This window comes from Saccopteryx bilineata, chromosome 6, assembly GCF_036850765.1.
Source record: "Saccopteryx bilineata isolate mSacBil1 chromosome 6, mSacBil1_pri_phased_curated, whole genome shotgun sequence".
Lineage (NCBI taxonomy): Eukaryota > Metazoa > Chordata > Mammalia > Chiroptera > Emballonuridae > Saccopteryx > Saccopteryx bilineata.
This window is the reverse complement of record NC_089495.1, coordinates 151,997,618-152,024,893: the sequence shown is the minus strand read 5'-3', so window position 1 is coordinate 152,024,893 and position 27,276 is coordinate 151,997,618. Positions and strand designations below refer to the sequence as shown.

The window sequence follows — 27,276 nt, the reverse complement described above, 5'->3', positions numbered from 1 at the left end:
TTAAGAATGGTTATTAAATCTAGTATCTATATGCATGTGGCATGTGTCATCACTTTTGCACAGCACTGTCTAGTGAGCTTTATACAGCTATACACATTTATACAGTGTACTTACAGGAGCACTGTCATGATCCACAGAAAAATTACAAACTATCCAAGTTTCAGGGTCATTTTCAGTCAAGGCTGGTATCTTTCGAATGGCCGAAAGATACAATACATCTCGCTGAGAAGCAGGCCACACTCTCTGTGGAAGAAGTAAAAATATTTGAAAATTTAAACTACTTTTTAATTCATATGTAATATGGAATTAAGAGAAACAAATGTAAAAGCAATAAATATCTTAGTTGAAGGTAAAATCTGTTACATTTTAAATAAAAAGCATCTGAGAATATCCACCAAAGAATTATGAACACTGAGTTAATGACTTTGCAGAACTAAATATACCAAAGGAATAATGTTCTACTGTTTTTTAAAATTGTGATTATTTGCTATTTAAACCATTTTTAAGTGCATAATTCAGTGGCATTAATTACATTCATAATATTATGTAAACATCACCACTACCTAGTTCTAAAATTTTTTATCATCCCAAAAAGAAACTCGGTACCCATTAAGCAATGATGTAACATTAAGCCCTCCCTCATATCGCAGTAATGTGCTGTTTTTTTTGTTTTTTTTTTTTTAGTAATGTGCTGTTTTAAAATATAGTTTTAAAGCTCAGCTTAAATTGTCAGAGATTATAGAGCAAAGATTTTAGGGAAAGAAGGCTGCTCCTCTGATATAAGAATCATATTTAAGGAATTCCAAATCAGTTAGATAGCATCTTTGAACTCTGTGGTGTATAAGGAAAAACATATACTGTTGGAATGACACAGTAACTAGGTCTCAGAAAACTAGGACTACATACTTTTAAATGAGAAAATATGCCTTGTCTTTTTTCATTGTTAAATAAAAAATAGCTAACAACTCAGTGTCAATACAACATAAATCCTTGGCAAAATGAAATGGGTTACCTTTTAAAGGTACAAAACTTCATGAAGGCAACAAAAGTAATGTTGGAGAAATGTATGTGAAATCAATAATAAATACAAATTTGGCCATGTTAGTACTAATAAATGCAAATTCATAAGGATAACAATAAGACAAATTTAAAGAGTGCGAATGACTTAATTGGAAGATAAGTAGCCTTCTTTAAGCCCATGATATAAAAGAAGCCAAGTCTATAAAGTCTAAAGAGAAAGATGTTATAGAGTGTTATTGGGTTTTGTTGAAAAAATATGCCGAGATAATTTATTTATATAATTATAATTGTTACTTAAAATTGTTACAATATAAGACATTAATATTGTTTTATTTTATAAGAAATAAACCTAATATAACATATAATTCCCCATTCCACTTACTATTTACCAAGTAAATACTTTTAGCAGATTGTTTTCTAGGATTAGTTATCTTCAAATAAAAGATTATTCTGATTTTAAATTACTGATCATTTATTTTCATTCTAAATTACAGGGCAATTGAAAGTTTAACATCTACAAAATTTTAGATTTCCTTTAGACATCCCCAAATTTGTATGCTGAAACAGAACCTTTTTTAAAATTTGAATTTATTGGGGTGACACTTATTAATATAATTATACAGGTTTCAGCTGCCCAATTCTACAACATATCACTGTACATCATAATGTGTGTTTACCATCCCAAGTCAAGTCTCAGGCATCATCATTTATCCCCACTATACCCTCTTCCATCCCTATACCCTGCCAACCACCACACATTTATTAGTACTAACATGGCCAAATTTGTATTTATTATTGATTTCACATACATTTCTCCAACATTACTCCAACGTTGTCTGTGTCCACGAGGTTTTCTCTCTCTTTTTTCGGTCTTTTTAAACTCTATCCCTCTACCACACTCACCCAACCCCATCTCCCTCCCCACAGCTGTCAGTCTGTTCTCTATGAGTCTGTCTCTATTATGCTTGTTAGTTCAGTTTGTTCATTAGATTCCACATGATTGAAATCATATGGTACTTGTCTTTCTCTGACGGGCTTATTTTACTTAGCATAATGCTCCCCAGGTCTGTCCATGCTGTCACAAAAAAGGTAAGATTTCCCTTTTTTTATGGTTGGGTAGTATTCCATTGCATATATATACCACAACTTTATCCACTCATCTACTGATGGATACAGAGGGTGCTTCCAAATCTTGGCTATTGTAAATAACGCTGCAATGAACATGGGATACATAGTACATATACTCTTTTGAATCAGTGTTCTAGGTTTCTTCAAATAACTTCCCAGAACTGAAATCACTGAGTCATAAGGCAGTTTCATTTTTAAATTTTTTGAAGTAACTCCAGACTGCTTCCCACAGTGGCCGCACCCATCATATTCCTACCAATAGTGCATGAGAGTTCCCTTTTCTCATATCTTCACCAACTCTTGTTTGTTGACTTATTGATGATAGCCATTTTGACAGGTGTGAGGTGGTATATCACTGTGGTTCTAATTTGCATTTCTCTGATGATTAGTGATGTTGAGCATCTTTTCATATGTCAATTGGCCATCTATATGTTCTCTTTAGAGAAGTGTCTGTTTAGGTCCTTTGGCAATTTTTTAGTTGGATTGTTTTTTTGGTGTTGAGTTTCATAAAGTCTTTATAAATTTTGGGTATTAATTCCTTATCAAATGTATCAGTGAATATGTTCTATTCAGTGGCTGAAATAGAATCTTCATTGTTACACATTTTTCTTGAACAGCTACCATGCAAAATGAAGCCAAGCACATAGTCCATCAGCTATAAAATGCCTCAGGTGACAATAAGCTTAAGGAATACAGAACAAACCTTAAATATTTTCACATATTCAGCTCAATTACAAAATTATTTTAAAAAGAGAAAATGACTTATTGAATCATTACACTATCTATATAACATACAATATTGCTTTTGGTAGAACTCTACAAAATTTTAATTCATTTTATTATTTATTCAAAATACTATCTGGCAATTTTCAGAAGGGGAAGACAGTAGAATGAAGTAAGATCAATATTCTAAAATTTTAAATCTAAATTAGCAGTGGAAAAAATGAAGTAAAAAGAAACCACCTTAAATGACAATGTTTCTGTGTGCTCCGGTGTATATGACCAACCTCAATAGTCATGCTCAGCAATTTTACATTGCTTTCGGATAATCCACTTAAGATCCCTTTCATGGTCCTGGCCAGTTGGCTCACTGGTAGAATGTCAGCCTGGCATGTGGATGTCCCAGGTTTGATACCTGGTCAGGGCACACAGGAGAAGGACCCATCTGCTTCTCCACCTCACCACCTTGTTTCTCTCTCTCTCTCCCCCTCTTGCAGTCATGGCTTGATTGGGGCATGTTGGCCCCAAGTGCTAAGGATGGTTCCCTGGCTTCTCCCTCTGGTGCTAAGAAGAGCTCAGTTGCTGAGCAACGGAGCAATGCCCCAGATGGGCAAAGCATCACCCCTTATGGGCTTGCCAGGTGGATCCTGATCAGGGCATATGCAGGAGTCTGTCACTCTGCCTCCCTTCCTCTTACTAAAAATAAAAGGATCACTTTCATATTTATTAGTCTTAACACAGGCTAATAACATACTTTTAATTCCCCTTATTACACTGTTGTCATAGGAAACTATGATTCACTTTCATTTTCAATAACTATCATCTCCTATAAAGAGACTAGATACTAAAAAAATATTAGCATTTCTGAATTATTAATAAAGTCTTCAGATCCTTCCTGGCGGCTAGTTTCCTGCCAAATTTTACTTTAGACAATTTATGTCTCAGTTTGAACTATAGTGGAACACTCTGGAGTAATGAAGTATTTACCTTGTGGGTCTGATAAATGATGATTGCATTATCAGCTAATGTTTCCACCACATGAAAGTTTTCTATAGTTGCTGAAATGAAAAGAAAATATTAGCCAAAAAGACATATTACCTTTTCCTAGAATGTGATTAATATCCTTATTCTGAAAGTTAGTAACAAATGAAAATAATGGTAGAATGAACAGGATTCTACCTCACTTAGGCTAAGTTCAGATGAAAGGTAGGGTTATTATGCATGATGGCTGAGAGATTTGATCACCAGGAAATCTCATTTTCTTCACCCCTACATTACTCAGGCACAAATTATTCCCTAACACAAATACCTCCCCCCTATAATTCCTAATTCAATGAAGCTGAATAACTGTCCTATCTAGGCTTAGGTGACTGAGTGTGTTTATAAGAAAACTGCCACTGATATATACTTAGCATGTTCAGAAGTATCTATTTAAGAAATCTGATACCCTGGCTGGATAATTTGGTTAGAGTGTCATCCCAAAGCACAGAGGTTGTCGGTAAGATCCCCAGTCGGGGCACAGATAGGAACAAATCAATGTTCCTATCTTTCTCCCTTCCTCTTTCACTAAAATCAATTAAAAAAATTTTTTTTGATGCCTAAGGGAGAGCCCCTACCTGCCAAAGTAACAAAACAAACCACAACAAGATTCGTGTAGGATTTACCAGGGAAACAAAACAATCTAGGAGAAAAATATAATAGATAAAACAGAAACCTTAATTTTAGTCCTGGCTTTTCCACTAACTAGTTCACTTGACGCATCTGAGTTTTTCTTTATTACCTATCTATGCATAACTGTTATGGTATTAAATCAAATGTTGTAATATACTGAGAAGTATTTTATACTATGAAAAGTTCTATTATCAGTTCCCTATATAATTCTCCAGCTATTTTCTATTTTTTTTAAATTTTATTTTTTTTAGCAAGAGAGAGAGACAGATAGGGACAGACAGGAAGGAGAGAGATGAGAAGCATCAATTCTTCATTGTGGCACCTTAGTTCATTTGATTGCTTTCTCATACATGCCTTGATGGGGGGGGTGGCTACCGCAGAGTAAGTCACCCCTTGCTCAAGCCAGCGACCCTGTGCTCAATTTGGTGAGCCCGCGTTCAAGTCAGATGAACCCATGTGCAAGCCGGCAACCCCGAGGTTTCTAACCTGGGTCCTCTGTGTCCCAGTCTGACACTCTATCCACTGCACCACTGCCTGGTCAGGCTCCAGATATTTTCTACACTAACTTTGTAAGCTATAGATCATATGCAGAAAACCAGGCTGGACTTGATATTAAATTCAAAGTAATAATTATATTAAAATATATTAATAATAGCAACTTACTTTCCCAATCATTGCGAACATCAACATTCCAGAAGTAATTGCAGACCTCGTGTCCTGTAACTCCTTTAACTGCATGGGTAGCTTTCAAAGGATCCAGAACAATTCCATTTTCTTCTACTTCTCTCCTATATACCTACATAGGACATATTTAAATACCTGTTTAAAAAACAAAAATCAAACTCCTAAAGCATAAACTTGAAGGCATGTTTTTAAATGTAACAGCTTTTTGAGGATTTTACTTATGAAAATTTCTATGGAACATATATACCTGCTAAAAGTAAGTTTAAAATTTCAAATTATTAACATTACAAATCCAAGGTAAACTTGAACTATGAAAAATATGCATATGTGATGACTAATTACTGTGAGTTGTTAAAAATATATATATATATCAATTTAAGCCAGGCATTATTTACTAGACATTATTTACTGAAAATTCTCAAAGGCTATTCAGCAAGGCTAAGAAGGGCAAATAAGCCTGCTTAAATATAATCTCCTTAGGGATACTGATTTAAGGAAGCTTTGCTCACTGATGTATCCCAAGCTTCCAGAACAGTATCTGAAACATAGTGAAGCAATTATTTGTTGAATCAATGATTGAAAGCAAAAATGAAATAAAGATCTATGTGCTCTTTATATTTTAGCGAGAGAGAAAGAGCGCATGCAAGCATAAGAGGGACAGACAGAGACAGACAGGAAGGCAGAGAGATAAGAAGCATTCATTCTTCACTCCAACACCTTAGTTGTTCCCTGATTGCTTTCTCTTATGTGCCTTGACTGGTGCAGCTCCAGTCGAGCAAGGGATCCCTTGCTCAAGCCAGCAACTCTGGACTAAAGCCAGCAACCTTTGGGCTTCAAGCCAGCGAACATGGGGTCATGTCTATGTTTCCACGTACAACCCAGCTCAAGGTGGATGAGGCTGCGCTCAAACTGGTGATCTCGGGGTTTTGAGTCTGGCTCGAAACTCATCCTAGGCCAACCCTCTATCCACTGTGCCACTGCCTGGTCAGGCTTTAAATACTGATGTTGTATACCTAAAGTGCTGAGTAAAAATAATTATCTCAAAATTATAAAACATTTGCTACTTTAGAGAACTGTGTATGTAATAAGTTCTTTTGACAAATGAATCAACGTGTTATCATAGAAAGAATCAGCTCTCAATTTATGAAGCGCCTATGGGACCAAAAACTATTAGGCATTTCACATATAGTTTCTCTTTCACAATCTCTCACACCAAACTCCTTTCCGTAGATGCTTATTTATTTGTTATTGGGAGGTTGCTATTTTCCTAGTCACCTAAAGTGGAACTCTCTAGACTTTTGATTCCTTTTCTCACACTTTACACAGCTATTAAGCTTCAAACCTATCCTCTATAAGGCTTCCAACAGCTTGACTTTTCTACTATGGTTACTCTTTTTTATTATCCTGTACATGACTTTCTCAAGTGGTTTTCTTGGTTTCCTGTTTCTTCCCTATAGTTTAATCTTCCAAAAATGTTACTTTGCACATTGGTTAACCTACTGCTACAAACAATAGACTAAGTGGGTTATTTTATATTCCTCATAATCAAGCCCCAATTTCTCTTTCTAATGTTGTGAGCTGTAGGAGCACTTATTTTTTATTTTTTTGTATTTTTCCAAAGTCAGAAGCAGTGAGACAGACTCCCACATGCTCCTGTCTAGGATCCACCTGGCATGCCCACCAGGGGGCGCTGCACCATTGTGGCTGGAGCCATTCTAGCATCTGAGGCAAAGGCCATGGAGCCATCCTCAGCGCCTGGGCCAACTTTGCTCCAATGGAGCCTTGGCTGCGGGAGGGAAAGAGAGACAGAGAGGAAGGAGAGGGGGAAAGGTGGAGAAGCAGATAGGTGCTTCTCCTGTGTGCCTGACCAGGAATCAAACCCGTGACTTCCACATGCTGCGACAATGCTCTACCACTGAGCCAACTGGCCAGGGCCAGGAGCACTCATTTTATACTACTTAGTCCCTTCACTTCCTAGAACCTCCCTAGGGGAGAAACAGCAACTTATCTGAATGATGAGTACAGAGGGAGAACTAGGCAGGTGTGGCTCAACCCTTTCTTTTGCAGAGAGCATGGATCCTGGTCCGCTTTTAGGGCTTGCTATTGTGGGAAGGCCTGTGATGTCATAAACATTTTATTTATTTATTTACCCCACCCATTATATTTAGAGTTAACATATTAGCAAGCCCTCGTGACAGCCAGTCTCCATGCAATCTAATTAGCTTATCAGAATTATAACATTTTGGTACTTCATTTGCCAGTCTCATCTATCTTCCTTCTTTCTTCTTCTTTTATTGAATTCAGTGCGGTGACACTGGTTAACTGAATTATACAGATTTCATGTGTACAATTCTACAACACATCATCTGTACACTGTATTGTGTGTGCACCACCCCAAGTCAAAGCTCCATTCATCATCATTTAATCCCCTCAACGTTTCCCAACCCTCCGGCAATCACCACACTATTGTCCACGTTCTATCTTATTTCTTAATTTGTTCCCTGTTCAGGAGGAGAGGAAATTCCAACATCTAATATATCCCATTTGCTAGACTAATTCTGGTCAACACAGTCTATACAAAACTCCTGAATAAGAAATTAGCTTTCAATAAGTGAAATCAGTCAGAAAAATACCATTTAAGATTTCACTTATATATGGAATCTAAAGAACAAAATAGAAACAGATACAAAGCACAGACTGATATTGCCAGAGGGGAGAAGGATTGGGGGAATAAGTGAAAAAAGTGAAAGGATTCAGAAGTACAAATTGGTAGTTAAAAATTTAAACAGTCATGGGAGTATGAAGTACAGCATAGGAGATATGGCCAAAGATACTGCAATAGCTATGTATGGTGCCAGCTGATATACTGGAGTGGAGATATGGGGGGAGACATTGTGTAAAGAATGTAGTTGTCTAACCACTATACTGTATACCTGAAACTAATGCAAAATTCTGAATGAAAATTGTAATTGAAAAATAAAATTTAAAGAATTAGCTTTCAAAATTTTGCTCATGTGTATATTTCTTATCTAAATGCCCTCACCTCACTTTTTTCCACCTTTTTTTCCATTTCCACACATAGTTCAAATACTTCTCCTCAGTGTAAAACAATCTAATTGTTTCAAAGCACAGAGATTTCTTTCTTTTCCAACTTTTCTCCACTATTCCTCTGTATTATTCATTCAATACATAATCAGATGAAGCCAAGTAACTGTATCTTTTATGTCAATATACTCTATACCCAACTAAAGTTTCAGCTTGTTGAGAACCTTATTAAATATCCCCTTTTCTTGGACACAGTGCCTGGGGCACAAGGTAATCCAAAACTCAATGCTGCTGCTGCTTTTCAATCTCTCAGTCTCTTGGTCCTTGCTCTTACTCTGTATTCTCTCATGTTTAGGAATGTGAACATTAGCTGACTAATATCCAAATATCAAAAAAGGTACAGTGAGAGAAAGGACAAGAAATGAGGTATACACCAAAGAGGGGAGCAACTCTTAGGATAAATGGGTACAACGTTTAGTATATTAAAATCGAGAAATATGCAAATAAAGAGCCAACAGCTAATTATTACTTGTTCACACCTAAACAACCTAATTTTATTTTCTCAGTGGCCCAGGCAAAACAAAATAGTTTGTGCACAGATATAATCATAAAGAAATTATATAAAAGCTAAACCAGGGAAGCAAATGCACATTTTACAAAATTTATTTTAATTTTTAAAAAATTTTATTGATTTTAGAGAGAGGAAGACAAAGAAAGAGGGAGATAGAGAAAGGAGTGAGAGAGAGGAGGAGAGAGAGGAGAAAGGAAGAGAAAGGGAAGACAGAAAGTAGGAGGAGGGAGAGAGAAACACTGATTTGCTGTTCCACTTATTTATGCATTCATTAGTTGTTTCTTGCATGTGCCTTGATTTAGGATTGAACCCAAAACCTTGGCATGTTGGGATGACATTTGAACCAACTGGGATACCCTGCTAGAGCACAAAAAGGACATTTTACTTCTTAATATCTGGTGTTTCTCTGATCACAAGTAATAATTTGTTTAAAAGCAACTATTAAATGCTATCCTTACTTATATCAACAATAATGATAATATGACTATAATAGAGTTGCAATTAGTAACCTATAACATTTCAAAGGGAATTACCTTCATTTCTCCTTCTTCTACAACCAACTGCCAATTTGCATCTCCACCTACATCCTGTAATGAATATGTCATGTGGTTCTGCACCATCTCTTCAACCTTGAAAAGAAAAGAAAAAAAAAAAGCTAAAAGAACCCACCCGAATTAATAGCTATGACATAATTTTGAAAACAGAATGGTATTTAGTTTACTTCAGTTTAGAAATGCTATTCTTAGAAAGCTGAGCAACCAAATACACAAAGGTTAGTAGGTTTTACACAGTGTTGAAGAATTTAGTTCACACTCCAGATATCAAATCTAGGTTGGTTAATGACAGGAGGGAGAAATGCAAGTAAGATGCTTCATCAAATAATGTACTGTATACTGAGTCTAATGTGCATCAACTGGCCAAAACAAGCATTTTCTGAAAAAAATATTACTTTCTTTACCATAAAACGCTTCCTCACAGAGATGATGATGTCTTACAACATGAAATCATTAAACTCTTAAGGGTAAAAGGAGCATGAAGAAACCATCCAGCCCAGTGTTCCTATGTTTAAGATTACATTGATACTAGAAAGCTTGTTCTATGTCAAGATTGCCCTATAAAAGATAATAAACTTTTTGTTATTTTACTGAAATGATTAAAAGATTCTCTCTGAATAAACTGGCTCCTTTACAATCTATGCATAGACACTTTTTCTAAGTTCTACTTTCTAACCTCTTAAGACATATTTTGCTTTATGTAATAAATACATTAGAGAAGGTAGAAAAGAACTGAAAAACATGTATGTTGCTCTTCAATTTAAAAATTTATTCCTAGGTTAAACTACTTATTTTACAAAGTATTGTGTTTATTAGGAATAAAAAACAAGAATCACGTTTATACATATTTTGAAACAAATACTTTCAATATAAAATTAATGGGTTGGGGGCAGAAACCCTTAAAATTTTTAAGCCTAGGGATGAGTTTTCTACACAAAAGGATGTTATCAATATGGTATGTAACATGTACTTCTTCTACATCAAGCTTTCTGAATCTTAGAATACATTTTTGGTTACTAAATGCAGGTGGCTTTAAGTTTCTCCTTAATTGATAATGATCATAAAAAGGTTTTTGATAGAAATATAAGCTGAGATTCTACAATCTATTTTTGTACTAAAAAACCCTAACACATATTTAATTTCTTTATTCATAATCCTTGAAACAATGTGAATGGTGTTCAGTTACAGATGAGAAAAAATATAAAATGTGACTAACAGTATATTCTATGATTTTATAATATGCTTTTAGAAGGTAAGGACAACTAAGGAAGGATTCCAAGCTACAAATACATTCAAAATGTATCTCATTTCCAAAAGAGGAAGAACAAAGAAAGTCCCAAATAGTATCCATTAAAAAAAAAAAGCCCTAGTAGCAATGCTTTGATTCATTTGTCTGTGTCACATCGTGATTTGGAGAAATTTTTACCCGTTTTACATGCCAAGATCTTAAAAATCTTTAGATTTGAATATGTACTTTTTAGATTGAACACTGGCAGTTAACAACACCCATATTTATTATAAGATTAGAGAAAGCAAGAAATGTTTCCCACCAAATAAGCCCTACTTTTAATGGACTACTTGTGAAAGAATGTAAAAGATTTTGTTTAAAAGCAAAGAAAGTTTTCTTTTAAAAAATTTCAATACCATTTAGCTGTTTTGTTGGAAAGTATGCAAGTACTAATTGTGTTTTTGTTTGGGAGAGTACTCGTAAGTTAGTGATTTCAAAAGTTTGAAAAATGATTTGTTTTGGTGCAAAAGAAACCAGATGCCACAAATATAAACTGATAACCTAAGATAAAACAATGTAGAGTAAGCATATTTAGCATTGTCTTTCTAGACAGATGAAAAAACAGTATTCCTATCACAGTTACTACTGTGTATCTATGGAAGTTTTCCGACTTCTGCTCTCATCTACTTCCTTGATTTAAGAGGGCTTGAAAAAGTCCAACAAAGAAACAAACAAGATGTATGTTATCAGTACTGTGCTCCTAGGAAATTAAAGAAGCTAATGGAGTACTCATTTCTGTAGTAACCATTTCTGCAAAGCCTTCATCACGAAATCTGTATCTGACCATTTTTCTCTAAGTAATAACACTAAGAGGAGAGGTGATACAGGTATAATCTCATTATAATGAATTGTACGTTTACTGTAATAAAATATGACATAGCCAATCTTGCTATGGGGCAGTGACTAAGGTATTCACGACTACAGACACTGCAGATTTAACTTAATGATCTACTCCATTTACTGTTTTCAGTAATGACTCTATCAAAAATAAGTGGGAAACAAGGGGCAATTAAGTTGAGTGACAAGAATAAACACAAGTGAAACTCATCATTAGACTCAAATTCTGATTTGCTGGGAAATAATGTTACTAGTAATACCTGCTATTAGGTACTTAAATTATTGAAGCAGTTTTCCGTTTTAATAGTATTTGCAAGTTTTAATTAGACTAAGCATAATTTCAGAAACCATGCCCTTGCTTTTTTTGGACCTAGAGTTGAAAATGAGCTAATACATACAGCATCTTCATACCAAATGAACTATGAAAAAAATTACGGTAAAACATATTTGAAACAGAGGTGAGAGTACTCCAATTATAACCCTTTCTTTCAACTCACATTTGAGTCATTAGATATGCCATTTTAAGAGGCCATCAAATTTAATTTTTCTAACATTATTAACACTATAATTTTAAAAGAAAATTGTGCTTTGATAGTACAACAAAATTGTAATACTGAAATCAACAACATTCCACTGAACAAAAATAAATCTAGGAGGGCTCCAACATGGCTTATATCTTCTCTTACCCATTTAAAAAGAGTACAGCTATGCTTATTATCATAGAGTCACAGAGACTGTTGTTTAGAATAGTTTATTAATAACAAGTTAACCCAAAAGAAAAATGGCCAAGGGCATGCATAGTCAATTCATAGAAGAAATGGAAACATTCAAGAAGTAAAAATACCACTTTTAGTGTATCAGATTGGCAAAAATTAACTATATTATAGTATTTGGTATCAGTATAGCAAAACAAAACTGAACTGAGAATGCAGCTGGTTTGACCTTTTAAATTAAAACAAAAAACAAACAAAAAAACCCTCAGAAGTATGCATGGCCTTTGTCCTAACAATTCTAATCATATCCTTACTATAAATACATTCTAAAGAAATAACTGAATAACAAATATAAATAACAAAGATGTATACATAAATATGGTGGTGGCACAGTGGATAGCTGTAGCCCCTCAGTCAAGATGTATATGAGAAAGCAATCAATGAACAACTAAGGTGCCACAATGAAGAGTTGATGCTTCTCATCCTTCTCCCTTCCTGTCTGTCTGTCCCTATCTGTCCCACTCTGTCACCAAAAAAAAAAAAAAAAGTTGGATATACAATGATGCCCAGGTAGAACTTATAACTGAGACAAACTAAAAATAAACTAACTTTTCAATATTAGGTGAGGAGGTAAACACAGTATGGATATACATAAATAGATAAGCAGATCAAGACCTTTACTTATTGATGGGAAGATGGGCCTAATTATACATTAAAAAAAATAAAAGCTAGTTACAAAATAGTATATATACAACTAACTACTGTGGTATAAAAAGACAATTAAGGTGTATGTATTTCTCAATATCTGCCTGATTTTTCTTATGCATGAGAATATAGATCAATAGTGATGTAGTATTTTACTTCTATTTACTCTTTCTATTTCTGCTATTATTGGCATGTATTACTATACAATACAAAAGGGAGAGTTAAAATAAATAAGTATCTCAACAATAATGTGTTACTATGGATATAAAATAGAAGAGCTTTACACAGAATTTTTTTGCAGTGATGCTCACCATAGATTAATCTGCAGGTGTATTGCCCACCCTTTGATTTTATTGTTTTAACAGATGACTTTTTTTCTGTTTGATTTTTGAGGTGACATCTTTAGATCAGAGCTGTGTTATTCAAATAAATGTAACCAAAATATTTATAATCCAATCCTTTCTATTTCTGTACACTTTGATTTAAAGCTACTTCATTTCTATTGATAATTTCTGCCCAGCAGGTTTATAATTTAATTAAGTTAAATTTATTTCCTAATAGGTTCACTATCTTTATTTGAAGTTATTCTTCAGGGCACCTCATAATTCTATGTTTAATTATCCTGTTTATGAATATAATTTCAACAAGAACAAAGCAGTCTTGAGACAAAATTTATAGAGATGGCAACGCCCAAATAATCAGTAGTTAAATGCCAGAGCCCAAATCTGCTAACGACAACCAATATATTAGCAAGAACAATAAATACTCAAAGACCTCAATGTTATTTGTCTTCATTTTTGCCTCTTTTGGCATATAGCATAATACACCAATCAGAAGAATCTGATCAATCATTAGCATCACGTATTAAAAAAACCCACTGGAAAGACTTCTCAACTTACTTACACGAGTTACACAAAAAATTAGGTTAAGAAGTAAGCCATGGTTTGGCAGGACTCTTGTAAAAAATCTGGGCACCTATTTCTCAGTGATATATTCATCTGTGCTTGAAAACTTTCAGCTGTTCTATAGCTCTCTATACAGCCAGGGTTCTGGTCTGAGTTCTGAGGTCCTAATTCTTAGACATCTATCAGTGGCTTTACATTATTTTCTCACTCTCATTATATTTTCTTTTATTTATAGCCTATAATTTCTATAATTAAAGGGAAAATAGTGACCAGTACTGATGGTTTTTAGTTAGTCTGTTTATTTTACTACTATTAATGCAAGGTGGAACTCAGCAGAATAAACCAAAGTCTCCCAGGATTATCTAGTTTTGTCAGTGATTTATTGTGAATATGAGTCACTTCTTAAAAGGCATGCATATGCCTGACCAGGCGGTGGCGCAGTGGATAGAGTGTCGGACTGGGATATGAAGGACCCAGGTTCAACCCCGAGGTAGCCAGCTTGAGCACGGGATCATCTGGTTTGAGCAAAGCTCACCAGCTTGGACCCAAGGTCGCTGGCTCGAGCAAGGGGTTACTTGGTCTGCTAAAGGCCCGTGGTCAAGGCACATATGAGAAGGCAATCAATGAACTAAGGTGTCGCAACGAAAAACTAATGATTGATGCTTCTCATCTCTCTCTGTTCCTATCTGTCTGTTCCTATCTATCCCTCTCTCTGACTCTCTGTCTCTGTAAAAAAATAAAAAATAAATAAATAAAATAAAAGGCATGCATAAATGGATGAGCAAAAGGTAAGAAATACTGTAATAAGTTTGGCTATGGGTGATTTCTGATAAATTAATATATCTCTTTCTCAAAAATATTTAAGGAGAAAAAAGCTGCAAAATTCAGAAAAATACAATTTGATTCTTACACTTATTTTCTTTACTGCATGGTTAAAAACTAATGTAAATTTTATTCACATGTGTAAACTAACAGAAATGTTTTAAATTAAGACTTTTGAAAAACTTTTATTGGACTATCTGATAGAGAAAAAAATGATGTAGATAATTTTGATTAGCTCAAAGAAATTGTTATTATGTCATTAAAAGCTCACTTACTGAGCATTTATTACATGCCAGGCCCTACGTAGATCTAAGACCTAGCTAGTTAACAGAAGTGAAGCACAGAAGAGTGAGGAAAGCCATCCAACACCATGTAGCTAAACAAAATTTAAACTTGGGTCACTCTGTCAATGTAGGTTTTAAAAGTAACATAATGAGGCCCTGGCCGGCTAGCTGAGTAGTAGAGTGTTGGCCAGGCATGTGGAAGTCCCGGGTTAGATTGCCGGCCAGGAAACACAGGAGAAACAGCCATCTGCTTCTTGAACCTTCCCTCTCTTTCCTCTCTCTCTCTTCCCCTCCTGCAGCCAAGGCTCCAATGGAACAAAGTTGGCTCCAGTGCTAAGGATGGCTCTGTGGCATCAACTTCAGGCACTAGAATGGTTCCAGTTGCAACAGAGCAACGGCCCAGATGGGCAGAGCATCGCCCCCTAGTGGGCATACTGGGTGGATCCTGGTCGGGTGAGGAGTGTGTCTCTCTACCTCCCCGTTACTCACTTCAGAAAAATATAAATAAATAAATAAATAAAATAATGAAACCCTATTAATAAAATGCAATCACAATCAAGAAACAAAGTTGAATTGCAAAGATGGAAAGATAAAATTTTTTCCAATTAACGCTGAAGCTAAAATATTGGCCCAATGAGCCTGACCAGGTGGTGGCGCAGTGGATAGAGCATCGAACTGGGATGTGGAGGACCCAGGTTCGAGACCCCGAGGTCGCCAGCTTGAGTATGGGCTCATCTGGTTTGAGCAAGGCTCAACAGCTTGGACCCAAGGTCGCTGGCTTAGGCAAGGGGTCACTCGGTCTGCTGTAGCCCCACGGCCAACGTACATATGAGAAAGCAATCAATGAACAACTAAGGTGTCGCAACAAAAAACTGATGATTGATGCTTCTCGTCTCTCTCCGTTCCTGTCTGTATGTCCCTATCTGTCCCTCTCTTTGACTCTATGTCTCTGCAAAAAAAAAAAAAAAAAAAAAAAAAAATTGGCCCAATGATTGATTTTATTATGAGGGCAGAGACAATAAGCATCCAGCTTAGCTTCCTGTCTTAAATTTCTAAACCCTTACTGATGATATCAAATAACTAATTTCCAGAGATTTAGTATATGAACAGGAATATTAATTTATTATATCCAAAGGTAATGTGCATAAGCAAAGTACAAACTGATCACTAGTGTTTAGTATTATAATGTAATGAGACAAATATTTAAAAAGTTATTTTCCTATTGAATATATAATTAATTTTAATTAGAAGTGAGACTGTTTAATCTGGCTTTTATGCTATCATATATCTTGTAGACCATATCCATTAAAGTTGCTGAATCCTACCTGAATAAATCAGATAGTACATATTTAAAAACCAGGTTCTTTCAATTGTTTCAATTCAATTTGAACTGGCAAAATTGCAACCTAGTCACAGTAAAGACATGAAAGGCACATGCAAGCCTAATAGAGAAACTGTTCAGTAGACAAGGAAGGCCTTTTTAATGCTTATTGTTACTATTTAAAATTCAAAACAAAAATAAGTGTCCTAACCAAAAGATTTCTCAGAACTCAGAAAGCAGGCTGAAATATAGCACAGAAAGACTCAAGTCCCCTCTATACATTCATACAGTACCTGGCAGCTGAATCTGTGAACATCGTCAGAGGCACTGACTAGATCAATGGAAGACATGGAGGAAGAGCGACTATAGGGCTACCAGAGACAGACAAAGAAAAAACCAAGTAATCAGAACAAAGGCACAACAGAGCATTCAGTACCAACTTCCAAACACAAGATAAAGAAAGAGAACAAAGCTTGGCAGCAAGTGCTAACTCCCTGCACCTATTATGTGTTACGTCCCAAACTCTTTCTTAAAAGAATGCACTGCTTTCAATAATATAGAATAATACCACTTAAGCCCAAAGGAAAAAAAAAAAACTGGCTATGCTTCTGGCTACCTGTTCTGGATTAGTCAGTCCTTATCAACCACCACCCCTTTATTCCCCTTAAAAAAAAAAGAGCATTATGGTCATAAGAAAATATCTAACTGTTTTGGAGGTTGTATATGCAAGAAAACATATACCAAAAAATCCCATTACTTAAATTCAAGAAAAGGGAGAAAACTTATACAACAAAATAGTTCCATCAACAGTGAAGAACAATACAACATACACTTTCAGTACACTCTGACCTTAGGCTTACCTTTTTGACAAATCTATGATTCCCCACAGAAGAAAAGGCATCTCCAGATAGCATGGATGTAGGCCAGTGTAACCTGACCTTTTCACTCTGTGACTAAGAAAACATATAATGTTAAGATGTAAAGGTTTTTCAGTGTATTTTTCAGCTAAAGAATGGTTAACATAACCTTTAACTTAGAACTATCAACATTTAATTACGGAACACTTTAGTACTTATGTGGTAAGCATTCAGACAGACATGAACAGAGCAAGGACCACAGGTGAGCAGGTGGAAAGCCCTGGGTACAATGGGGAAAACAAGGACCTTTCCCCCAGGGTAACCTTTCTTCATCTAGCATATCCCTAGTCATCTGGGTTTGACCACCTTAGAAGATGAACAAACAAGGCGCAGGAGAATAGCCTAATTAACACTCCCATACAAGTCCTTGCACAACCACTTCCTTAAAGCATTAAGCCCCAGGGACAATGAGTTTCTGGCCTGCATCAAATAATCTTAGGAACAAAACACTGGGTCTGTTGACAAAAGAGACAGGAGTTTTGGTCAAATTAATAATATCTAGGCCTCAGTTATGTTTCAGCTCCAGGCCCAGAAAAGCAGCAAAACCAGACAAGCCATGGCTAACATCAGAAACAGCTGCATTGACTAATGACACCCTGCCCTGGCACTGATCAATCATTAGAGACCATGACCCTGAAAAGCTGAGAATATTCTATGGGAGTCCCTCTCTGAGAAACCCCACCCCCCAGATAAATAGCCTCCAGAGAACCCAGTGCAGCTTTCTCTGTGGAGCATGCCTGTGCTTTTCCCCACACCCTTTCCCCCTAGGAGTGTTTCCTTTGCCCCTCTCTTTCTTAAGCTCCAACCTACCCCCCTTCCCTCAGTAACTCATTTCCTAAGCCCATTTCCTCTATGACTCACTTCTTCTACACCTGTGATTTTTTAAATAAACTTTTGCTTGTGTTTGAGTCTTGGTCCTGAATTCTTTCTTAGCCAGAAGTCAAGTACCGAGGTTGCTAAACTGAGGTCCAGTCTGACTCCACCAGTCTAACACGATACCATTTCACTGCCATCACTTGTAAATATTTGAATTATGAAACTACTCTAAAGATATAATAAGCCTTGACAAATCCTGACATTTACTTCATGTGTCCCAATTCAATCTCTTCTTTTGGCCTCCACTGTTACCACCTTAGACCAGAGATTAGTTTTTAAAGTTTTATTCCTAGTCAAACTTTCCAATACCAACATAATACCATGAATCAATCTTAACAATACTGACTTTCTTATCCAAACTCTGCCCAAATTATCCTAATCATTCCACCTCATCAATACCTTTCAGGCTGTATCATTTTGAATCAATATCAGTGTTTGCTTCATTTATGTTCCAAAAAACGTATCCTGCATATCTTTATGGTCTCCTTTCCATAAAGATATATTGTCTTCATCCCATCATCTCACTTCTGTTACGCTGCCACTTAACTTCCTTCTTCCTCCTCAGCTCCCCTAGTTTCTTCTCACTTCGTCAATAAATGTTTACTAGATGCAATTTACCAGAAACTGTGCTGTTGTGTGCGCTCATTTCTAACCACACAGAAGACAACTGCATAGTTCAACATTATCTGAACACAAATGCAAAGATCTTATTTCTCACTCAGCACTTTTTTTGTACATATCTTCCCTTATGTTGGCAAATAACGTAAAACAATAATGTAAACTCAAAATGGTCTCACTGAAGAATACATATTTAGTGGTTATATTGTTGAGAGCCCTGTACAATATCTACTGTATACAATAAGGGAGATGATCTGAACCTTTGGAATTGACTTATGGATTATTGATGCTTACTACTATAAAGCATTACCACACTGTAATCATCCTTGTCATAATGACATGCCCAGTAATTAGGCAAGGAAATTCATGGTCTGTTTATGATTTGTTTTGTAGAGGATCTACCAGAGTGTCAAAAATAGTTTGAAATGAGTTGACAGCCCCATGAATATTTCTTTGTTCAAATATTTTTTTCTAAAGTTTATATAAGTTTTCATTGATTCTCTTTGACTCCAACTCAACCATTGAGTTGATATTTAGGTAAGTAGCATTTGAATCTGAGGGATGGTTGGTGTCATCCTGTCTAAATTCTTTGTGTCACAGATTAGAAAACAAAAGTTCAGAGAATTTAAGTGGTAAGTTTATAGCTTCAGTAAGCCAGTGGCAATACTAAGAATAAAACAAAGTTGCCAGGACCACAGTTCACTACTCTTCTCATAACAACATATATTAGATTTAAAATAACAAAAGACTAAAAACCCCAAAAGCAAACACAATGACACTTTGGTCAGGTAATATTTTTGGCACCCAAAATTAGAGGTCCTTTAGGAACAGAAATTTCCCACTCTTAATGAGTGCTGTGTAGCACCTTTTAGGTATAAAAAAAGAGCAATACCATTATGAATTCATGTGACATGAGCTTTTTATCACTAATTTATGAAAAATATAATGAAAAATGAGCATGAAAAGTAGTCACTATTGCAGGTGATTTGTCCTCTGGTAGAGACCAGTAAATGGGCAAAATTCCACAACTGCCTTGGGAAAGACAGAGAATGAACTTGTCAACTTTTATATGCAAATAAATCTGTAGTATAAAACCCATACACAAAATCATTTATTTGCAAGATGCTTGGAGTCCTGGGAGAAGTAACTAAAATTCAGCCTTAAGTACCATCTAGTGGTAATAAATGGTAACTACATTGTTGGAGAATTGAAGGCAAGGGATCCAATTAATTTTTTTTTGTTTTCAGTGATAGAGGAAAGGGGGGGAGAGAGAAAGAGAGACAGGAACATCAGTGGTGGGATTCAAATAATTTAACAACCAGTTTCTCTGTCCTAATGACCATTTTAAGTATAAAAAAAAGGTAGTTTATTATTTCATGCATTTAATACTTAATAAGAATAAAAGAGGTACACAAAACTCTAAGAGTTTTAAAACATTAATGAAAAAATATTAAATAATACCTGACAAAAAAATAATAAAACTGTTATTTAAGATATTTCCATACTGCTTCTCTTTTTTTTTTTTTTTGCATTTTTCTGAAGCTGGAAACAGGGAGAGACAGTCAGACAGACTCCCGCATGCGCCCGACCGGGATCCACCCGGCACGCCCACCAGGGGGCGACGCTCTGCCCACCAGGGGGCGATGCTCTCCCATCCTGGGCTTCGCCATGTTGCGAGCCTCCTGGGTGTCGCCATGTTGCGACCAGAGCCACTCTAGCGCCTGGGGCAGAGGCCACAGAGCCATCCCCAGCGCCCAGGCCATCTTTGCTCCAATGGAGCCTTGGCTGCGGGAGGGGAAGAGAGAGACAGAGAGGAAGGTGCGGCGGAGGGGTGGAGAAGCAAATGGGCGCTTCTCCTGTGTGCCCTGGCCGGGAATCGAACCCGGGTCCTCCGCACGCTAGGCCGACACTCTACCGCTGAGCCAACCGGCCAGGGCCATACTGCTTCTTGACTGGCATCCTCACATGCATTTTTTCCCCCTATTGACGGAACAAACATTACTACAGGTGCTTAAAATACACTGATGCGCAGATGAATGTTAAAAAAGAGTAAGGACCGGAAATTTGTGATTTCCACATTGAGCAGCTACTCAGGCACACACCTGAGAACCTTGATTATAAGTGCCATTTTAACAACTGGTTTGCCCAACTCAACATAAAATTAGGTATCGGTTCTGACAAACTGGTGCAAACCAGCTGAATCCCACCACCAAGGAACATCAAGGGATCAAACTAGCAACCTCTGTACTTCAGGATGATGTTCTAACCAACCGAGCTACCTGGCCAATGCTAATTAATTTGAAATTAAGAGTTAAAGGATATAAGAAATGCTTTCCTTCAACTTCCATAGAAGAAGCTGGGTGTAAGCTATATATTTAATGAGAAAACACTGAACAAACTTAAAAGTGAGGAACAATTAAAGGTGAAGGTAGTAAAAGCAATAAAAGAATTAATAATAAAAACTGAATGGTACTAACAGAGAAGAAGAATTCTTGGGTATCTTCCTTTTGAATTTATATGGCACTTGGTGGTAAAAAATTTAAAGAGGCTGTTTTACTCAGAGTAAATATATGCTTGGTATTGACAGAATGATAATAAAGTTGGATACTTCAAGGGGACTAAGCAGACTATTTTCCTTTAATTTCATGTTAATTATCCAAGCTTTCTTTAAACTATCACGGGTCTTCCTTCTATTGCTTGGAAATTGACCAATGAAGGAACTTACTACATTCTTCTACATTGTGACTCAATGCAAACACAGTTCACTTTCTAGGTTATGACAATTTCATACTTTTCAAATTCTATTTATATAAAATAACATACATCAAGGAATAACCAGTGTTAGAATTTTTAATAACAGATATACCTGTTCTTCTATTTTATCTTGTCTGTCAAGAGCAGCTTCAACAGCATCAAAGAACTCTTCCTCATTAATCAGACTGTTTGGACCTTCCTATTTGAACACAGGGAAAAAAGCAATTGATTTAAGAAAATGGAAAACACTGAAAACCCTAGCAGCTTTCTAGGGGAAAGCTGAAAAGTGACTTTAATAGACATTTATGAACTAGGTAGCACACTAGATAATATTATAATATCAAAGGTAAAGTAACATATGCTCTGTGCAGAATACTAAGTATAATAATTAATTCACTTGCTCAGTACTCATATACTTACTGTATATATATATATATATATTTTTTAAATTTTTATTTTTACAGAGGCAGAGATAGACAGGGACAGACAGATAGGAATGGAGAGAGATGAGAAGCATCAATCATCAGTTTCTCGTTGCGCGTTGCGACTTCTTAGTTGTTCATTGATTGCTTTCTCACATGTGCCTTGACCGTGGGCCTTCAGCAGACCGAGTAACCACCTGCTGGAGCCAGCGACCTTGGGTCTAAGCTGGTGAGCTCTTTGCTCAAGCCAGATGAGCCCACGCTCAAACTGGCGACCTCGGAGTCTCGAACCTGGGTCCTTCCGCATCCCAGTCCGACGCTCTATCCACTGCGCCACCACCTGGTCAGGCTACTTACTGTATATTGATCAATACTGTGTTAGGGCAATAATCCGGAGCAGAGGGTTGGTGAACTATGGCCCATGGGCCAAATCTAGTCCATTGCTTACTATTGCATGACCTTGAAGCTAAAAATTTCATTTTTTAAATGGCTGGGAAAAACATATTATGACATGTGGAAATTGCATAAAATGAAAATAAAGTTTTACTGGAATACAATCACGCTCATTCACATGTATTGTCTATGCCTGCTTTCACACTACAGTGACAGGGTTGAGCACCTGTAACTTGAATACCTGTCAACAGGAATCATACATAATTGCAGAAATGTAAATACAGAGTTGCAGATCTACAGGCAGTGAGAAGTACAGATAGGAGTTCTGAGGGGAGGAGAGTCTTCCTGAGCAAAGACAATCATTTCATGGAGAAGGAAAAGTTGAGCTGATGCTTGAGAGCCTGGTTAGATGGCTAAGCAGTGGTTTTCAATCACCTGGGGAACTTATTAACATGAAATTTCTGAGACCCCATACACGGAGATTATTTCTCAGTAAGTCTTGGGTGAAGCCTGGAACATGCATGTTTAATTAAGTCCTCCAAGTGATTCTCATGTGAGTAGAAACTCAGCTGTATCAAAAGATAAAAGTATAAAAAAACCCCGCAAAATGGAAAGAAGCAAAGTATGTCCCTGCTATGATGAAACAAATAAGGTGACTGTAAGTTGAATGATGTCTTCACATTATGGTAAAATTGGAGGCTGAAAAGGTATCCTTAGGTTTAAGGTACCCTAAATTTTTTTTTAAGTGAGAGGAGGAGAGATAGTGAGACAGATTCCCACATGTGCCCCCACCGGGATCCACCTGGCAACCCCTGTATGAGGTTGATGCTTGAATCACCCAAGCTATCAGCACTTGGGGCCAGATGCTTGAATCAATTGAGCCACTGGCTGTGGGAGGGAAGGAGGAAGAGAAGGAGAAGAAAGAGAAGGAGAGAGGGCCACTTCTCGTGTGTGCTGACCAGGAATTGAATCCAGGACGTCCAAATGCTGGGAGGATGCTCTATCTACTGAGCAAACTGGCCAGGGCCTTAAAAATTGAATATTTAACTTGGTATATCATAGGGAGTTGGTGAGAAAAAGGTTCAAGTACTCTTAACCATTTTCTTCACTAAAAGAGGATGGTACATTTCAAGTGAGTAGAAAAGAATGGTTTATCCAACAATACTGGAATAAAGTATTCCTACATTACACTACAATTTTTAAAAATCCAGATATATTAACAATATAAGACCTTTAAAAGTGAAAAAAACAGAAAATAAACATAATTATTTGAAGTAGAGGATGCTTTTTATCCACTGCACCACCAAAGGTCAGGCCCCAGAGGATGCTTTTTAAAGCATGGTACCAAATGTAGAGATAAGTATGTCAAAAAGACTGAGAGATTAATTACATGAAAGCATACAGTTTTTATAAAACAAAATTAACAGTCAAAATACCTCTTAAAAATTACAACGGGAAGAAAATAATTGAAAAATGAAGAGCCAATCCTATACAGTACATATAGATCCATAGGGAACCCTCCACCCCGCCAAATCTTAATTAAAAAATGTCAAAGGACACAGACAACTGAGGCATTAAAGAAGGCAAATGACCAATAAACACTTTAAGAAAGCCTAAACCAACCTCATTAATGAGTAAAGCAATTTTTTGGATCTGAAACTATTAAACAGCTATACCTAGCACAAAGTCTTCCTCCCTTTTTTTTTTTTTTGTATTTTTCTGAAGCTGGAAACAGGGAGAGACAGTCAGACAGACTCCTGCATGCGCCCGACTGGGATCCACCCGGCACGCCCACCAGGGGGCGATGCTCTGAGCCACTCTAGCGCCTGGGGCAGAGGCCAAGGAGCCATCCCCAGCGCCCGGGCCATCCTTGCTCCAATGGAGCCTCGGCTGCGGGAGGGGAAGAGAGAGACAGAGAGGAAGGAGGGGGGTGGTTGGGAGGTGGAGAAGCAAATGGGCGCTTCTCCCATGTGCCCTGGCCGGAAATCGAACCTGGGTCCCCCGCACGCCAGGTCGACCCTCTACCGCTGAGCCAACCAGCCAGGGCCACAAAGCCTTTCTTGGCTGTACTCTGCCCTTATCCCTGAAAGAAGCCTATGTTGACAGAAGTGGAAGTAAGTATATAACCATACTTAAATAGTGTTGGTAGGAAATAAATTGGTACCATACATTTTTAAATTGAAAACAAAGGCTATTTGTATTTTCTTCAATCATGCTCTGTTATTGCACAAACTAAAATCCTTTTTCTATATAAAGTATTCAGGTTTTTCCTTCATAGGTTGCTTTTATTTAAAAAAGTGAGTTAGAAGATATTTAAAATTATTGTCCTCTCAGGAAAGATAAAAACTTGTCCTATAAAGTGTTAGGCCAAATAATGAGCCTTTTAAAAACTGCGCTAGCCTGACCAGGCAGTGGTGCAGTGGAAAGAGTGTCGGACTGGGATGCAGAGAACCCAGGTTCAAAACCGCAAGGTTGCTGGCTTGAGCATGGGATCATAGGCATGACCCCATGGTCACTGGCTACAGCCCAAAGGGTGCTGGCTTGAACCCAAGGTCTCTGGCTTGAGCCCAAAGTTGCTGGCTTGAAAAAGGGGTCACTCACTCTGCTGTAGCCCCTGGGTCAAGGTAGATATAAGAAAGCAATCAATGAACAACTAAGGTGCTACAGCGAAGAATTGATGCTTCTCATCTCTCTTCCTTCCTGTCTGTCCCTATTTGTCCCTCTCTCTGTCTCTTTCTCTCTCGTTGTCACAAAAATAAAAAAATGAAGAAGAAAAAACTGCACTAAACTTTGAAGGCAATAGCAAAAAATCTATTTCATAGTAAGCCTAGTAATTATATATTATGAATACATACTTATTTAAAATAAACATCAAAGAATTATTATTTAGACTCTTTAAAGGTTATAAAATGGTTATGTTAAAATTAATCACTTTAGTGATAGGTATGCCTATGTGTTTCTTTCTGAGATCAAAATATTCATACCTCATAATCTGGTCCTCCAAAGTGGGATTTTTTCTTAAGTTCTGTCATAGCACTTTTGTATGCTTCCTCTATTCTTCTTCTTTTCTCAACTTCCTATTTTTAAAAGAAAGCAAATAAAAAATTTATTTTTTGAAGTGGGAATTTTCTCTGCATTTCAAAAAATAACTCCACTCCTATGAAAAATAAGTATTAATCCAGGCTATACATAATACAGAAGCTACTATTTTAATAACCATTAAAATCACCTAATAGGTAGGTTATGTATTTAAATGGATTAAGTAACTGCTGAAGTATCTATATGTTAAAAAAAGTAAATTAGTACCATAGGAATGCCTCCAATTAATGCATGTGTTTGTTTTCTCCAAACAAAAGCAATATTCAATTTGTTATAAAGAAAAAACAAACAAGTAATGGATGCTAGGAAGAAAATTACTCAATTAAGTGGAATTCATGAATGCTAAAATACATTTTAAGAAAAAAATTTCTCATACTTTCCCACTGCTGTAGTTTAGAACTGAAAAAGAGTTTAGATTTCTTTTTCTTTTCTTTTTTAAGTAAGAGGAGGGGAGATTAGTGAGACAGACTCTTGCATGCACCCTAACTGGGATCCACCGAGCAACCCCATCTGGGGCAGATGCTGGAATCAACAGAGCTAAATCATCTGAGGCTGGTGTGCTGGGACCAACTGAGCTATCCCCAGCACCTGAGAGGGTAAGAGAGAGGGGGAGGGGAGAGGCAGGAAGAACAGGTGGTCGTTTCTCTTGTGTGCCCTGAGAACTGAGTCCGGGGACATCCATACATGGGCCAATATCTATCTACTGAGCAAACTAGCCAAAGCCTGATTATTTTTTAAAAGAAAGAAAACAAGTCTTACTTTATCCTGTCTCTTCTGCCAGCTGTCCTCACGTTTTACCATTAATTCAATACAATGAGAAAGTGTAGCAAGGATTCCAGCGGTAGTTGCTTTAAAAGTTATTGCCTCCCCTTTAAAGTCTATACCGTTAATTCCTTTTGGTGTTACCTGTGGAAATACTGAAAAAGAAAGTTACCCACTAAAAATATTTATAATGAAAAATAATTCTTCACATTTAAAATTAAAAATTGTTTAGAAAACTAGCAAATCAGAGGAGGTTTTCAGATATAATTTCCCTCCAGTTGGCTAATTTTTAAAATTTTCCATCCATACTCTGTCAGCAAAGAAGCTTGTGGCAGCATATACTCTTTCAGGTCCTTCTTTCCGGGTATTTCCTAAAATCTATTTGCTGTGCTGCACCCAATAAATAAAATGGTAGGAGTAATACTTATTAACAATAACACTGACAGTTAAGAGCAAAACCTAATTATCATAAGAACTACCGTTACATTTTGAGAAAGCTAGAATTTAAGAAATATTTGAAGATAAATGGTAAAATTAAAAACCACACTATAAAAATTTTAAATAAATGTCCAAATTTAAGTCCAGGATCAATGCACACAATAAACAGTTTTTTTCTCTCCAGTTTACACTTTATAAAATTAATTCAGAGTTAGCCTTTGAATCAAATGAAAAAAATCTTAAAACTCACAAGATGCAAACAAAAAGAAAATACATTAATAAGAAATCATTGCAACAGAACTCTTATAAATGAAATAATGATCCAACTTTTAAAAACTCATACGCAGACATGATAGCAAAGGTACAATCCATAAAAAGAAAACCTGATAAACTACTTCATCAAAATTTAAAATTTCTGCTCTTCAAAGCATGGTTAAGACTGAATATTACAGCAATGTGAGATGAGTAAGTCTAGAGATCTAATATTATATATAGTATGATGACCACAGTTAATAATACTATACTGAATACTAGAAATTTGCTGAGACAGATTTCAGATGCTCTCATTTCCAAAAATAAATAAATAAAGAAAATAAAAAATAAAAAAAGGTAACTGCACGAAATGATGCTATTTTGACTACAGTAATAATTTTGCTATGTATCCCAAATCATCACACTGCACATCTAAATTGGGAACTAATCTTTATAAAGCCTATATCCGTTAAGACT

The 27,276-nt window shown here is 36.4% G+C and overlaps 1 protein-coding gene across 2 annotated transcripts in view; it reads right to left on the bottom strand.

Moving 5' to 3' along the window:
• Positions 1 to 27,276, bottom strand: part of CERT1 (ceramide transporter 1) — a 145,468-nt gene that overhangs the window by 14,456 nt on the left and 103,736 nt on the right. Inside the window, exons 7-15 of one of the 2 annotated variants that reach the window (XM_066234647.1) lie at positions 26,107 to 26,264; positions 25,233 to 25,325; positions 21,546 to 21,632; positions 17,129 to 17,221; positions 16,562 to 16,639; positions 9,373 to 9,468; positions 5,203 to 5,335; positions 3,856 to 3,926; positions 115 to 243 (exon numbers count right to left, since the gene is read on the bottom strand). In XM_066234647.1, coding sequence (XP_066090744.1) covers positions 115 to 243; positions 3,856 to 3,926; positions 5,203 to 5,335; positions 9,373 to 9,468; positions 16,562 to 16,639; positions 17,129 to 17,221; positions 21,546 to 21,632; positions 25,233 to 25,325; positions 26,107 to 26,264 — 938 coding nt within the window. The remainder of the gene's footprint in view (positions 1 to 114; positions 244 to 3,855; positions 3,927 to 5,202; positions 5,336 to 9,372; positions 9,469 to 16,561; positions 16,640 to 17,128; positions 17,222 to 21,545; positions 21,633 to 25,232; positions 25,326 to 26,106; positions 26,265 to 27,276) is intronic. The other variant, XM_066234646.1, reaches the window with a different exon arrangement.